This window comes from Pungitius pungitius, chromosome 10 (assembly GCF_949316345.1).
Source record: "Pungitius pungitius chromosome 10, fPunPun2.1, whole genome shotgun sequence".
Classification (NCBI taxonomy): domain Eukaryota; kingdom Metazoa; phylum Chordata; class Actinopteri; order Perciformes; family Gasterosteidae; genus Pungitius; species Pungitius pungitius.
In genome coordinates, this window is record NC_084909.1 from 20,013,410 (window position 1) to 20,029,737 (window position 16,328).

A 16,328-nucleotide genomic window follows, 5' to 3' on the forward strand; every position below is an offset into this window, starting at 1 on the left:
GTCGGGAGCCACGTAGAGGCAATAGAAACACTCTACATTTGAATCTCAGCCACTTTAAATCAAAAATGTGAGTCATGAAAAGGTGCTACAAGGCAGATTGTGTTGCCTTAACAAGGAGCCATGCTGCGTATCCAGCCCTTTTTCCTAAGCTACGCTTAGCTAGGCTAACCGTGTCCTGACTTTAGCATGCACACATGAGAGGGGTATTCTCATTCCACTGCAAGAAAAGGGACTTTTCCCAAAATGTTAAATTATTCTATTTAGTAGACTCTTCATTTAGCATGCCATATGTCATTACTACGATACATTGATTTCCTCGTTAAGTTCGACTGTCCAGAGTTGAGTAAAATTGAAAAAAAATGTAAAAAGAAAAAGCAAAGAAAAACAGACAAAACTGCCACTAGAGCAATACTGTGCAAAAAGAAATGCAATGTGATGCCTCTGTCAGGGACTGCAGCCATTTTCACAAATCCCATGACACAAGCGTTCTTTTCTGTGCACTGCATGGCTTCAGGGTGGGGGGGGGGGGTTAGAGTCGCATGGGTATGTTACCATATTTCCTACAAGCTTTGTGCGAAATGTTTCTGCTGACACCAGTTTTATTTTTATTTTCACAAAACCAGCCGGAGCAGCATGGCTTTTGAGAAAGTTCTTCCTTCACAGCTGTTTTATTTTCTCTGTCTGCCCCCCACCCCCCTCACCCCCTCCATCCCCCGCTCCCTGGCCCCCCCATAACTGTTCTAGGCTGACGTCTGAAGTCACTGCAATGGGCACACTCTAATTTCTACCCATCTTCACTCAGTGCATCACATGACCTTTTAGTGAATGGCATTACACCTAAAATATTTATTTATCTGTCTTTGACCTTCCTGATATTTAAGTGCTTCATGATTTTTAGTATTTACTGTGAACCTGGTATCTGGGACGCCTCAGACCTCCGTCTCTGTTGTTTCTGTTTCTGAAATGTCCCCTTCTTTGATGCTAGTACCTTTCATCCGCTCCCTTTTACCTCTTGATTTAATATTTCACTGCATTTTTCTTTTTTTCTCTGCAGGCACCAAAAGGTAAACAGAAAGTATAGGTTTAAAAAGTATAGGTGATTAAAAAAAAGCTTTTCTCTTGTGCACCAAGCATTCTATTCAATAAATGAAACCCCTATATAATTACATATTTAATCTACGTTCAAAAAACGCAATATAAACGTCAAAGCCTAAAGAAAAAAGTAACAAAAGGCACATGTAATGTTCCTCTTTCACTCTGATGAACTCAGTACGTTACTGTGCCCCTGTGGGCATTAGCCTGACACCTTAGTGTTACTCTATGGATTCATCTGCATGACATACTACTGCATTTACAATTCATTTCAAAATCAAACAGGTGGAAAGGACGACTGCAGGGTGAAAGGGAACACGCCGTATCACACTGACTCCACTTTAAAATGACCTCATGGCCGCACTGTGATGCACAAACTTCCATCTTTCAGAGCTTCCTTGGAGAACTGCTGAAGAGGTTTGGGTGATGAGTGAAATTCCAGTGTATGCTACAAATAAACCCTGCCTTATTCACACAAACGTGAAATAGGATCACGTTATTTAGGCTTCCATCTCGTCAGGATCATGTGCCGGTTTGGTGAGCAGCAAGCAAACGTTCCTGGTTTGCATGTATGAAACAGTAGAGACATAAGTCTGTTACATATGTACCAACGATGAACCAGTTGTATGGTTTCCCAGCTGCACGTCAGTCAATAGTTAAGTTAAGTCAAGGCGTCACTAGGAATTTCTGTATGACTCCGTTACAGTTACCATCGAACCCAGTGTCTCCTTGGTTACATCAGTTTAAGCTGCTGGTTTTTCTAACTAACCGACTCAAACTCAAGCTGAATGTCGGCCATAAGTTAACAACAATTGTAAGGGATTTACAAATGGTTTCACATTTACACAACAAATGTAAATCTCTAGATGAGAACGCGTCACAGAGCAAACTGCTTTTCTTTCATCTGGAGAACCTGATAATAAAATGAGTTTAATATTTTCAGTGCACATCATTGGTTTCATCTGCAGGTTCTGCTGGTTATGCGCAGCCTTAATAGGCTTCAAATTGTGACCTATTTACTGAGTTGCCTTTTTCATTACCACACATTTCATAATCATGGCATCATTTATTTGCTCATTATTCCACAATGTTGTGTAGGTCAAACAACTCTTGTGTTGCTTTTGTCGTTTTACCAATACATTGTTTGTGTGCTGGAGCAGCAAAGAGCCTGTAACACCACACGATGCTGTATGAGGTTTGATCATGTTTAAGTTTGATCATTTGCTTCTTGAAGGTCCATATTGTATTTGTTAATTAAGAAGTGTTTTGTAAAAAGAAGAGAATAAAGTTTGTGTTTTTCTTCCCCGGACTTGCATTTGTCATCTTTCCCCCCGTGACTCACTCTCAACCAATCAGAGCGCTGGATTTCATCTACCCGTGTCATAATGGGGTTGATGCCCACGGGCCGTAATCCATTCAAGGCTTTGTGTTTTTTTGCGTTGACAGTTTAATAAATCAATAAATTACTTATTCTTTTCAACCAAAAGTGCTCTGTGCTGTTAGAGGTTACATCACTGAAAGAAGATGAAGAACCAATGGACAACAGCACTGTGAGAAGCAGGACTTTAGTCCAGATGTTCATATTCTTTGGTCTAGCCATCTCCCTCGACGCCACACTGGTTACTGAAGCTTTTTTCACCCCTTAATGAATCGCAGCGAGTGCAGCTTCAATGTTTGGTGCAAATGATTCCAAGATAACTCTGCATGACGCCACTTAGTTTATTCTTCAGCCCGACCTAATGACCATAAAAGTGGACAAAATAGCTACACTAAATCCCTAAAATGCACGTTACAGGCGCGCATTAGCACACTTATTTTTGGCTTCATTTCCCTTAATAGTCTGTGATTTACATGCACAATCAGAGGCAGAATTGTCCCAAGTCACAAGACGTTTCATCATATAATTGTGGTTTTGTGAGGCTCTTTCTACGCAGTGTTTTAACCGGAAGCTCGTTTGGATATTTTTTCATTTCAGAATGTGAGAAACTTCAATGGATAGGAATGTGGACACAATAACAGGAACATCTTGCAAAATAATGCAACCCATTTAAAGACCCCCCGGAAAAAGGTCTAAATTCACTGTGAGTTTTTCTTGAGAAGGTCAGTGAGACCCACACACATGTTTTAGGTATTCTCTCTGATCTTACATTACTATCACAATTGCTCAGTGTAAATTAAAAAAAACACCATCTTCAGAGTTCCGCTTGTCTCTGCTCACTCCATCAGCGCCTTTTGAGACGCTTTACTTTACAATCTCATAATGTGAGCCTACTGTAATACCAACATAAACAGCACCGCAACCCTGATGCAGAATGAAGGCTCCGCTGTGCCGTCTTCATGATCATCTGCTGCTATTCACACGTTGGGATGTCGTGGCTCGACATTCATTGTGTGAACAAGAGACGCCGCCACCGGGGACGCTTCTGTCCACAAGGATGGTGCAGATCGACGTAGTCGCTCCACGGGGGGGGGGGGGGGGGGGGGCGTCAGGGGGTCACCTTCAGGCTCCCAGTCTTCAATGGCTGATACTCAAAGTCCCAGGTTGCATTCAGTCATTCTAATGAGAGATGATCCCAACAATGGCAGGAAGGTCCAAATTAAAAGCTCATTAGGATCCAATACCTTCACACATTTCTTCTTTGACGCAGACAAATGTTATTTAAAAGGTTCTTAAGGAAAATAAATTAACGCATGATCTATATTTCTTCTGACATTGAGATAGCCCCTCCCACTTATAAATGGTAAAAAATGATTTTAAAATTCATCCCTTGTAGGTAGAAAGTGTTCAGCGTGTGATTCTGCAATACGGAGGGCTTTTGAGGCTTGGCTTCGCTACAATGAGACTATGAAAAGAAACATTTGAAAAGAAATGTTTTCATTCAATTAGAGGGTAAAGCTGGTTTTTCCAAAGGTTTGTGGATAAATGATCACCAGAAACTAATCACGGAGAATGATTGGAGACTTGAATGTGTTGTATAACTAATAACTAAAACTTCTCTAACTATATCTGAAGGCCTCAGAGAACACCATGTTCTTCACCACTATCCTGTGTCTGAGCTGTGCCTTTAAGCTCATGGTTTTGTGACTGCAGGGACGGCGTCAGCTGGGGGACCTCAAAGCTACGTGCCTCCAAATCACCTCCAGTCGGATTAATTCACCACGGCCAGAGTCCAATGGAGGGGCCCACACAGAAGACTGGGAAGTGTCAGGGTCCTAGTACTTAGTTAAAATGACTTCCAAAATCCTCTTTCCGTTTGATCGTCATTGGGTGTTGCAGTAATTTAGCATAAAGCTGCGACGCAATTAAATGTGAGAAAAGTCAAAGGGTGTGAGTACACGGCCGTGTATAAAAAGTGTGGAATGGTAATCTATAAATACACACATGTTACACAGCATAATTACACAGTGAGAATAACAGCATTAAATCAAGTCCCTGTGCCTGTGGAGGCCAGGAGCTGCTGATGTCCTGCTGCCTCGGACACGGCTGCAGCCACTGAACCTAATTGTGATGTATTGCTCCAACCCAAATGTCCTCTCATCAGAATCTCAAGCATTGAGGAGAGATGAATCCAAAGTGACACACATGGATGAGCAAGTAGGTGACATGAGGGTGGGTGATTAGTCTCCTCCAAATCATTTGGACATTAATTAAGGGACGGGTGAGCGGGGGAAGAGTCTCCTGGAGACAAATGGACGTGTGGTTTTTGCCCACTAAGTAAGTTCAACCACGCACACACACACACACTGAATCACACCTCAGATGTACAGACAGATGTCGAGTAAAACCTTTTTCATTCAAACCTCAGAAGAAACTAAAGCCCTTCTTCTGTGGATACATCAGGCCCAATAACTCCATGTGGTGGTGGACGCGGCGTCGTTGTTCCTCCTGAACGACGGCTGCACTTGAGCCTCACGCGACCCGGAGTCTCTCTGCCTGGTGCCTGGCGTGTGGGGTCGATTGAGGAAGGTCAGCACAGGAGCGACATGGGAACCCTGCAGCATCTCTGCCTGGGGACGCGTGGTATTTGTGCTGCTTTCGTAACAGCTGCGCTCCAAATTCCTGACCTTGGCTTTCTCTTATCGGACCGCCACAGTCTTCACATTTTGACTTAGATTTCAGTGTGTGTGTGTGTGTGTGTTCTAGCACAATGAAACCACCGGCGATCCCTTCTGAGACCCTTCATCTGATTGGACAAAGGATGACATTTGCCTGTGAATTGTCAAGCTCAGCAGATATCTTTTAAGATAAAATCCCTCCTCCAGCTGCTCCTCCAATGATTTTTTTTTTTTCAGGGAACTTAAACGTTGCCTTTATTTAGCCTGAATAAGTCTGGTGGTTTCTTCTTTTGTTGGGATATTACACAATGACAGATGGGTGAGGACTTGATGATGTGCGCGTCGAATGAAGGATGAAACAGATGGAAATGATGCTGATGCAAAGCGACGTATCAGATGGCCGATGTGCCGATTCCTGCCGGGAGGGGCCCCCTTTTCCCCTTTTCCCAGGTTCAACCCCCCTCCAGTCCTCGGGGGGGTTGTTTTTGGTCCGGGCAGCTCCTCGAGTGCTGTTACAGCATCCCTTACTGCTGCAAATTGTTGATTTATTGACACAACCCATAATGTTTTGGCCTCAATTATCTCCAATTGTTATGGTTACGATGGTTAAAATAATGACATTTGGATATTTTGAGTCCGTAAAGCATCCAATTTAAATTGGCAAAAGTCATTTCGCAGGCAGGGAGGTGCCTTTCTGCTCACAGTTTGACAATCAAGGCCGCGGCCATATGGCTAAATTTAGAAATACTTACAGTCTTATCTTAACATTTGCATTTTTAGGAAAGGAAGAAAAAGCTACGGTTTGTGCAGCTCGCTCTCTTGATGTTGCCATTTGCTCTTATTTGTCATTTGCTGGTTGAGATGTCCTTGCCAGACTGAACAATTTAAATTAGTTGGATTTAAGACGTTCAAATTTCACCTTCAGAACTAAAACATTTGGTGGCACAAACTGTTGTTGTTTGAGGTTCTATTGACATCGTAAGGTGTTCTTATCCGAACCAGTTTAATCTTTCCAATATCCATTTTCTCAAAAGAATTGATGGCGGCTCAGTGGACCAGAAGCTCAGTGATTTTCATCGGTAATCGTGCATTTGATCTCAGTCACATATTGATGCAGTTGTGGCTACTTGGAAGCAGGAGGCAGGAAGCTGGAAATACATTGAAAGCCACAGTATTTTCTAAATCTGTTGGAACTGCATCGCTTCTTCCAATTGAAAGGCACCACTCGAGGGTGTTTCATCATGTTTGTGCATTTAACGGCCTCCTCGAGGCCAGTTCATCACCATGCTGCTAAAGGAAGGGCTACCTGAAGCCTACAGTTTATCATGTTTAATTGCACCTAGAGGGCACTCCATCACATTTTCTCTACAAAAAGGGCAATCGAGGCCTACCTCATTTAAGGGCAGCTTAAATGTCACCTGAAACCTTGGGACCAGCTGACCTACATTTGAATCCTGTTGGGGAGAGCAGATGGAAATGAAGCGGTCAGTTAGACGGACTGTTCAAAGCCTACATTTGCACATTTATAATTGTGTGTTCTTCTCAAGGTGATCTGAAAAATAGACATATCACAATTTAGTGCAGGTTATACAGAACGCAGAAGCCACGGTACATTTTATGAAATTTAAGTTCTTTTTATTTTTGACTCTCGCTAATGAGATGAATTTATAAAAACTCAAACCAATGCTAAAAGCTGTTATCATGTGTGTGTGCTGTTATGTAGAATCAATCTGCGTAGATCACAATGCAACCTTCATTACCACACTGATGCAAAGTGTCACACTTCTATAATAAGTAAAGGTGCATGTTGTAAAAAGATGTATCTCTTCAATGAAACACTATTAAAGGCTTTGCTGAGGAGAACGTTCACTCTGCTGGATGAGGCTGAAATGCTTGACTCAGTCCCTGAAGCAGCATCATGTAAAAAGCGTTTAGTCCACTCCGTGTGCAGTTTGAGACGTGGGAATAGGTCTCAGGTTTCAATAGGGTAATTACCAGCAGGATGCAGGATGATATAATCCCCTAACATCCCGTCAGGTTCATCCAGCCCATGTGGGTGATTCCAAAAATCTCTACATCCCCGCTCAATGTCACATGGGAAAGGTTTGATTTCAGGAGGGCTGCAAGAAAAGTGATTGGAAAAATATTTTGCTGCATTTTATACTGCAGAATATTTTTTAATAATTCATTGGAAACTAAGAAAAAAAAAGAGTTTGGACTTTTTTGCCTTCATAACATGTCTTCATTATATGATCCATTGCTGTAAAAAAAACGTGCCATTGCAGAAGTTTACAAAATCAAAGTCATATACTTTTGAAAAACGTCAAGTTTGTTCTGTTATATTTACACTTACTGACTTTACTTTCAACACAAGCAGTTCATTCATGTCACTTGTTTGGCTCCTGTTGGCATGTATTTATGTTCATAAGAGACACACAGGACCGCTGTCACTCACAAGCTACGATATGAAGCTTGTTATGGGACTATATTTTGATTATTTGCATCCATAGATGTGTCCTGAATTTTTTTTTTAAAAGAAGATTTTTTTGAAGGGTTATGAAGTTTCATGGGGATACATATAAGGGAAGGTTTTTGTTTGGTTGATCGTGTCAAGCTGAAGGGAGGGAGGGTTGGAGGTGGAAGTGGGGGGGGGGGGGCGCAGGCAGGAGGACAGACCCTCCGGTCGGACTCTGACAGGCGGAGGAGAAGGAGGAGGAGAGATGCGCTCAGAGTCCTCCTCATCAACAAGTGAGCCGATGTAACAACTTCAGGCTTCACCCCCCCCCCCCCCCCCGCTGCGACTTCTCTTCTGATCCCAGAACTGTGGATGAAAAGCTGCTGTTTCTTCAGAGCTTCATTTCTCGTCCTGCCGCGACACAGCTGCGATGTGAGGAAACTACTGCGCGGTATCCACGGTGTCCCGGTCCTCCACACAGTGTCCCGGTCCTCCAGACGGTGTCCCGGTCCTCCAGACGGTGTCCCGGTCCTCCAGACGGTGTCCCGGTCCTCCAGACGGTGTCCCGGTCCTCCACACGGTGTCCCGGTCCTACAGACGTTGTCCCGATCCTACAGACAGTGTCCCGGTCCTCCAGACGGTGTCCCGGTCCTCCAGACGGTGTCCCGGTCCTACAGACAGTGTCCCGGTCCTCCAGACGGTGTCCCGGTCCTACAGACAGTGTCCCGGTCCTCCAGACGGTGTCCCGGTCCTCCAGACGTCAAACGGGATTCACAAAGTACCTTTGGATAAAACTCGGTTAACCGGTAAGTGGGACAATTGAGGTTTAATTATTCAGTCTTTTGGTTCCGTGTATTTATTTGTTGCCGCTGTGGTATTTTAGACGTAACGTTAATGTGGGATTTCATCACTTTATTACCCATTACATTCAAATCTTTGCCCTTTCGGACCTGATTTTGTATTTAAGCTGAATAAAGTGTCAGTGAACCTGTGATACGTTCACTGACTTCACTAAAAGTATGAAGAAAACATCGGTTTCCTCATCAAGAGGTGATTTACCTTCTAATTTAATTTTAATTTTTAATAGGGCAGCTTGTGCCAATATGTAAATATCTTACAAACGTATGTACGATCCAGATTGCTTAGTGTGTTTTCTAGTTTGGGAAAGTCTACTAATATAGTCTCTGATATAATGAGACTGTGGTGAACTTGGCTTGTGGTCCTCAATGTGTGAAAAAGGAAGAAATCCCTTTTGACACTCAGCAGCAATTTCTATTTCCAGAAAAGCATGACCCAGACAGTTGGGGGATAATCTCCAGTAAAAGTCCCTTTTAGGATGTTACGAAAAAGCGCTCAAATGACGGCTAAGACGAGCTCCGGCCCAATCGGCATGAACCCGGACCTGCGGAACCAAAGCACCACTTAATGATGTAATGACGTCACCACCTTTGAGCTGCCCTTGTGTGTGGATGTCCACATCTTGTCCACACCTCCTACTGGGCTTAGGCTGATTGGGAGCTTATTTAACACTCTGGAGTGTGTGTGTGTGTGTGTCCCTGAAGAGGACCCTGCCAAAGACAAACGATAAAAGAAAGTAACACTAACATTGAGCAGAAGTCACCGGCTCTGTGGGGCGGATGACCTCGAACGCGGGGAGGGGTTTAGCCCACCAGAGGGTGCGCAGTCCTCCTCCTGCGGGACAGACGGGGACCTTGGAGAGCTCCACAGAGACTGTGGAAGCAGACATGAAGGAGCTCCATTGTAGGAGTCTCATTGTTTTGTTTTCCTCTTTGTTCAGCTTTACGATAATTCAATTAATATTGGAACACAGTTTAGTGATTAGTAATTGGACGATGGAATGCTGGCTATGACCGACGCGTGTGCCTCCTGCTTTATGAGATTTGCAGCAGTGGAATGAATCTTTCACAATAATCACGTTAAACGTGTTGTGAGCGTGGTGGAAATAGCATTTTCTCAGCTCAATTTGGGAAGACAAAGACGAAGGCTGCACCCGTAGAAAATCACTGATCTCAGCAGGAGTCACGGTGTGAATGATTCGTCATGTACTCTGACAGCTGGTTGTTGCCATGTTCTGCTGCAATAAAGAACCGTACTCATGACCTTACCCTTTGTCTTCTTACAGCCAGCGCTCTGAACACTGAGGCACCAGCGGCACCGCAATAAACCCGAGGTGCCGTGCAGAAATATGCCGAGCGAGCAGCTCGATTTATGGATGAGCTGCTCCAAAAACAATTCTAAAGAAACTTCATCAAGTCTGTTTTTAAGAAGTGTATCACATCAAGCACCTTTGTTGGCGTGAATAAACTCATCAATTTGGACATTTTCAGGCTGCAATCGTCTTTTTAAATGCTGCAGAACAGGCGGAGCTATGATTGCTTTGGCCTGACGGCAGCAGTGGGGGGTCGCTGCTGAGTATGCAGGGCTTAGCGGGGCCTGATGCGCCCTGGAAATTACCCGTCTTTGATGGCGTTGGCCTCCTGTGGCGCTTGCTCTTTGGGGTGTTCATTGCAGGTGCACCAGCGACGGCTTGTCCCACAAGGTGCCACTGTATGGAGAAGAGTGGCATGACTGTGGTCCAGTGCATGTCCCGCAACTTGGACAGCATCCCACCAGATCTTCCAAGAGACACCGTTGTCCTGCTTTTGGCATCCAACCACATCACCCACATCCCCAACCACGCTTTCAAGGAGCTGCACTACCTCCAGGAGCTAGACCTGTCGAATAATGACATCGAAACCGTGGACCCGGGGGCTTTTCAGGGCGTCTCTGACAGCCTCCTCGTCTTAGATCTGTCAAACAATCGCGTCCAAAGCGTTCCCAAGGAGGCGTTTGCGCGTCTGCGGGCGAAAATCAGCCTCTCGAACAACCCGTGGCACTGCGAGTGCACCCTGCAGGAGGTCCTGAGGGAACTGCGGCTGGACCCGGAGACGGTGAACGAGGTGATGTGCCACACGGCGGTGCAGGAGGAGTACGCCGGCAAGCCGGTCATCCAGGTGCTGGACTCGGGGATCAACTTCTGCAATTTCCACCACAAGACCACGGACGTGGCCATGTTCGTCACCATGTTCGGCTGGTTCACCATGGTGATCGCGTACGTCATCTACTACGTGAGGCACAACCAGGAGGACGCCCGGAGGCACCTGGAGTACCTCAAGTCACTGCCGAGCAGCTCGCAGATAAGCAAGGACTTCGACACCATCAGCACTGTTCTCTAGGAGGGGGGGGGGGGGGGGGGGGGGGGCGCTGTGGGTCTGTAAATATTTGAGTTAACGCCAGTGTTCAAGGACATTATTGTCATTCAGAGACTGAAATAGGTCTTTTGGGGTTTTCTAAGCCCCATAAATGAATATATGTATTTTTTATCATTTCAAGAGTATTTGTTTTATTAAAATACGAGTTAAACCGACACAGCGAAAGCACAAAAATACTCACATTTACATGACAGATCTAGAGAGGAGAGATGGATGGTGCGATCCACAGTGTGACTGAGTAGAACAACCTCCCCCCCCCCCCTTGTATCAATTGATTTAAGGCCATTTGCTGAGACCTGGGCTGAAATGAAATAGGGCAAGGTGTTAACGTTGGGTGTGCTTCAGGCATTTGTAACAGACCTGTCTCCAGTTAACCTGACCCAGGAAATAAGGTTACTATCTGCAAACTCTGAATCGTGTCATGTTTAAGACACAAATCTATTCAAACTAGGAGAAGTCGCCATAATGGACCAGTTCTGATGCGTCTGTGGTCCAGGGCTACGTCTCTGACTTTGACCAGAAATAGAATTGTGGTCAAAACCGAACATGAGTCGGGATAAACACAAGTTACCTCAGAACATAAACTACAGTCCAGATTCATAATTTTGCAATGTAATAAAAACCCATGTGAACAGCAAAACGTGACATAGAAGCTGCTTAACGCCTCCTGACAAGTAGCCTGAAGAAGCATCCTTTAAGCCACATATGTGGTCACTAAATGAAAATGAATGAGCATAAGAGAGGTGTAATAAGGCAACTTTAAGCCCTATATGGTAATCTGATACAGTAATAGTCCACCGGCAGGAAGACATCATATTGTAAGAAACCCGTCCATCTATATACATGATGACCATGAACCATGTATGTATCTTTTCTTTTTATCTTCTTTAAGCCATAGTTCATTTCATTCATTTGAAACAGTAGTGAATGGGTCGGAAAGCCCCCCCTCGTTAGACCCCAAACAAACCCCCATAGTTCCACAGGCTTCAAAATACAAACACTGTGCACCAGAAGCAAAGCACAAGCTAATAATCCCGTCTACAGACCTTATCACTTTTGTATTTTATATGTCTTATTAGCTACAGGAGAACAGTTAGAACACAGGTTAAAATAAGTCATCACAAAGAATTGTTATTTAAAGTATTTCTTAATGCAGCTTGGTACTGGTTTCCTTTTAAAGGTCCACAGTGATTGTGTGTGAATGTATTTGTGTCGGATGTCAATATTCAGAAGTGCTAAACACCACATGACCCCCCCCCCCCCCCCCCCCAAAAAAAAAAAACCCATCTCAGAAGGTATTTTGGGGTTCACGTCTCCTCGTGGGGGGTCACCACTCGTCTCGTAGTCTAACCGGGTTCAAATGAACAATCATTTGCTTTCAGTGTGGCATTTTATGTGTAACGGTGTGTTTTTGTACTGTAGGTCTATTTGTTACAGTGTAAAGCTGTCTGTGGAGATATTAACTGTCAAATGAAAATGTGCTGGCCAATGTGTAGACAACATCCACAACATACAAGGGTCGCACACCTGCCATCCCTAAATCTGTCTCTATGTTTGATGTGTCTTCTCCATCTGTAGAAGAATTAGACAAAGAGCTGTGTATTTCTGTCATGGAAATAGAGGGGCTTCAAAGATGTGTTTGTTTCTACGTGTATGTCAGTGAACACCTTACCAGCATTTGAAAATTAAAAAAATATTTTATTAGGACAAGACCTTTTCAGTCTCCTCACAATTTGTATTTTGTTCCAAAATAGATAATTGACACGTGATTTCTTGAGGAAGCCGGCTTTCATCAACAAAACAGTGAACTAGTGGACAAGTCAGAAAGACTCAAGGTTAGACTTTGCCTCATATGGGGGGGGGGGTATGACAAATACCTCAATATGTTTAAAGTATTTCACAAAGTTACATTGCACCTCAAAATGATGTGCTGATGTGATTTATTAGCAGCCATTGATTTTGGCTCACTTTTTATTATAAGGAGGTCCATGTCCAGAGAAGAAAGCAACTATGGGTTTATCTTGCTAGTATCCATAGTGCACAGTGCTGAGATCAATAAAAGACTCATTACTGCTGCATTGGTTTGAAAGTGTCACCAAAGTTCTGATACAATTGGTGTCACCTAAACCTTTAGCACTGCACTGTTTTGCTGTATTTTTTTACATGCCCTTTGTCAACTAATAGAGTTCCTGGTAGTGGCTATAAGCTTATGGCAGCGGGTTATCAGAGTGCTGAATGAAAAAAAATATTCAAACGTCTAGTGATTTAAAGAATTTAACCAATTAATTTAGTATTTCAATGATCTGCAATACCAAATTGTTAAGTGTTATAATGAAACTAAGGGAATTCACAGCCCAGGTTGCAATGCAGGATCTCATTTACTCTCACTTAGAATAATAATGACTACCTGGGCCTGTGTTGCTGGGTCCGCTGAGGAGGAGGAGGAGGAGGAGGAGAGGCCGACTTTTCCAACAGGCCATTTGTACAGAACCCCAGACGAGGGGTTGCATCATTGTTTTTCAATAATCTAATTTAGATGACAAAGCACTTTGCTTTCCCACTGGATCAAGAGCCGTTCATCATTTCTCCATCTCTGAAAGCTGCTGTGATCAACTCAAGCCCGTAGAGGCAGGCACGAGATCATGTGTAATTAATAGGGCTGTCAAAAATAGCGCGTTAACGGCGTTAATTAGCTGTTTGTTGTTAATTACGTCAATTTTTTTGACGCATTTCACGCATGCGCAGTGTGACAAATTATTCAGGTCAGTAAAGTGCCTCTTCCTCTAGGGAATGCACTTCATCCTATACAACACATTACTGCCACCTGCAGGCATATGTCAGGCCGTCAGGTTCAGCAAGTCGTTTGCGCCAGAGACCCGCACCCCCGCCCCCCCCCCCCTCGTTCTCGCGCAGCAGAACAGAGAAAAAAAGCTACGCCCAGCAGAGCTTGGCTAAGAGCAGCGCTGAGATAGAGGAAAGACCATCGGAGAGACCCGTAATACTGTTCTGAAACATGCGGAGGAAGAGAAGCCAATGCGATCTAAATCCTCCCAGGTATGGGGATATTTCACACTGAAATGGGGGTGCTAGCGGATTTCTTTGCAGCGCCAGTCGTTCTAATCGCCGCGCTCGACTTCAAGGTGTAACCTTTATTATTGTTCGGTCTGAAACGGCGCGCCCAGTGACGGGTGGTGCAGCAATATTGTTGTTCGGGTGGAAATCGGGAGAAAGGTCGGTCCGGGAGATTTTCGGGAGGGGCTTTGAAACATCGGGAGGGTTGACATGTCTGGTCATGTCTGGTCATCGCAGCCCTGAACCATCAGGAGCACAAACTCACAGCAGAGTGGGATAAACTGCAGAGGCTCGAGACCCTTCTAGAGCCATGCAGGGAAATCAGTCTGTAACTTATCAAATAACATTGATTTGATTATTTTCTGGAATGAATTAAAAAATCAAATATCAATAACATGTATTTATGTAAAAAATAATAATGATGATAATAATGATAATTATGTATCTGTGTCCTGTTATTTATCTTTAGTATGCATTTCAAAAAGAAAAAATGGTTAGGATTCAGGTGTGATTAATCATGATTAATCCACTGAAAATTCTGATTAATTTGATTAAAATTTTTAATCATTTGACAGCCCTAGTAATTAACTGCTGATTTGGGTTCAGGTCCAGCTCATCTCCACTTTGCTGTGGCCAGTTCTCTGAGTTGATTACACAAGTCGACATGATATTTCCATTTGTGTTAAATATTGACTTTTGAGTAAAGCCTCGAGTTGCGTGAAGGGTATTGATTTTGTACTCAGAGAAGTGTGGATTTTTTCAGCGAGACCAGCATTGCAACAGGGAAAAAAGGAAATGGCACTTCAGCAGAAAGTATTTATACTTGTGCAGGCTCCAAACCCCTGGGTTCAGGCAGTCGAGGTTAACAGCAGGCAATTAAGTGCATGTAAACCATACAGGACCATTTGTTGGAGGGCATTAAATGGCGTCTGACACTGACGAGCAGCGCTGCGTAGTAGAACCGGTTTTCAGTGAGGACGATAAATGAGGTGACCTGCTTCGGAGCGATGGATTTTCTAAATGGGGACATTCAGAGAAGCGGAGGCTTTTGTGAGGTCAAAATACAGAGCGCAGTGACTTCATCAATCACCGCTCCGCACAGACACCCCTTCTCCTATAATGTCTTTTTGCAGAGGTTTTATGGAAGATTAACAAATGTACCACTTGTTTAGAAGGTGTGATGCTCTCGCACTGCAGGTAAGTCTCAAAGGTGGTTGGGGTGAAGTCCAGTAGCCTTTTAATCGATTTCATGCTCTCCAGGTTTTACCATTATGCCGTCATTTGCGTTGAGGTTCACTACACAAAATAAGAAAAACTGCATAGAGATGTCGTGACACAATGTGAATGAGTTAAATGGCTTTTGCTGAACTCTCACGTGTTTGTCTTTGCTAAAACAAATTGTCCAAATGGATGTAAAAAAGACACAGTTTGACAGATCGGCGCTGACAGGTAAGATGGCACCTCAACCACATGCAGCGAGGCTCAAGGCGCTCTCTATTATTCTTGGGATGACATTGCACCATCTCAGCCATGACACAAGAATGCATCTTTTTCCTCACTTAGGTGTTCATGCTTGGCCCGAGGCACTTTGTCCTTAGTGTCCCCTTGGGGGGGTTTGTACGTCTGAGACATACGTCCTGGGCTCAGGGACTTGGTGTGTCTTTCGCTTTAGGACCATGGCCTTCACTGTGGAAGAACACATTTACCGAAGCAATGACAGAGTGGATCAGAACCACTACTCACCACTGTGCATTGTTGCAGACTAATACTTCGTCTGCTTGGACAACGTCTCTCCAAAAGGATACGAGGAATGTGACGTATCTACAAACTACATTTAGAAGAAATCAATGACTATTCGGCTCCACTGCGCCATGTCATTGTCCTTTGGAAAGGCACTCCGGGGGTCAAGGGTCACATGGATCAGCGAAGAACTTTGCATTGTATGTCTTTGGTTTCTTGTCAGTAAAGCAAGTGAATGAAGTAAAATCAGAGTGGTAGACGTTCTTTACTTGTCCTCGGGCTTCTTACTCACTGTGGTGATTACTCCTAAGTGCTGCAGGGACACTTGTATTGATTTGCCCTGATATTCATCATTCTATCACCTCTGTGCCTCATGTGAGCTGGAAAACCTCAACTCCTTTAAAGGTGTTATCAAAGCAGGAGGAGAGGTGAAAGGCAGGGAGGCTATTATTAGATTATTAGCCTGTTTGCAAAGCTAAAGGGCCTTAAAAAGGACATAAAGGACACGTTACAGACTCTTTTGTGTATCCATGTAATCCTTTTCAAACCCACAATAGAGCTTTCTTTAAAATTTTAAATATCCTCATAAAGTCCATAAATTTCAGATTGATAACATAAAATTAAATGCAAAGTGCAATTTC

At 43.9% G+C, this 16,328-nt stretch overlaps 1 protein-coding gene across 1 annotated transcript; it reads left to right on the top strand.

Moving 5' to 3' along the window:
* The first annotated feature begins 9,809 nt into the window (after window positions 1-9,809).
* Window positions 9,810-10,839, top strand: lrrc3 (leucine rich repeat containing 3). The gene has a single exon (XM_037487763.2). It carries the CDS (start codon window positions 10,039-10,041, stop codon window positions 10,837-10,839), a length of 801 nt encoding a protein of 266 aa, XP_037343660.2. The 5' UTR covers window positions 9,810-10,038.
* Window positions 10,840-16,328: the final 5,489 nt, after the last annotated feature.

Bases quoted from the DNA above. Each gene is read 5' to 3' on its own strand.
- lrrc3 (XM_037487763.2), top strand. From the start codon at position 10,039: ATGCAGGGCTTAGCGGGGCCTGATGCGCCCTGGAAATTACCCGTCTTT.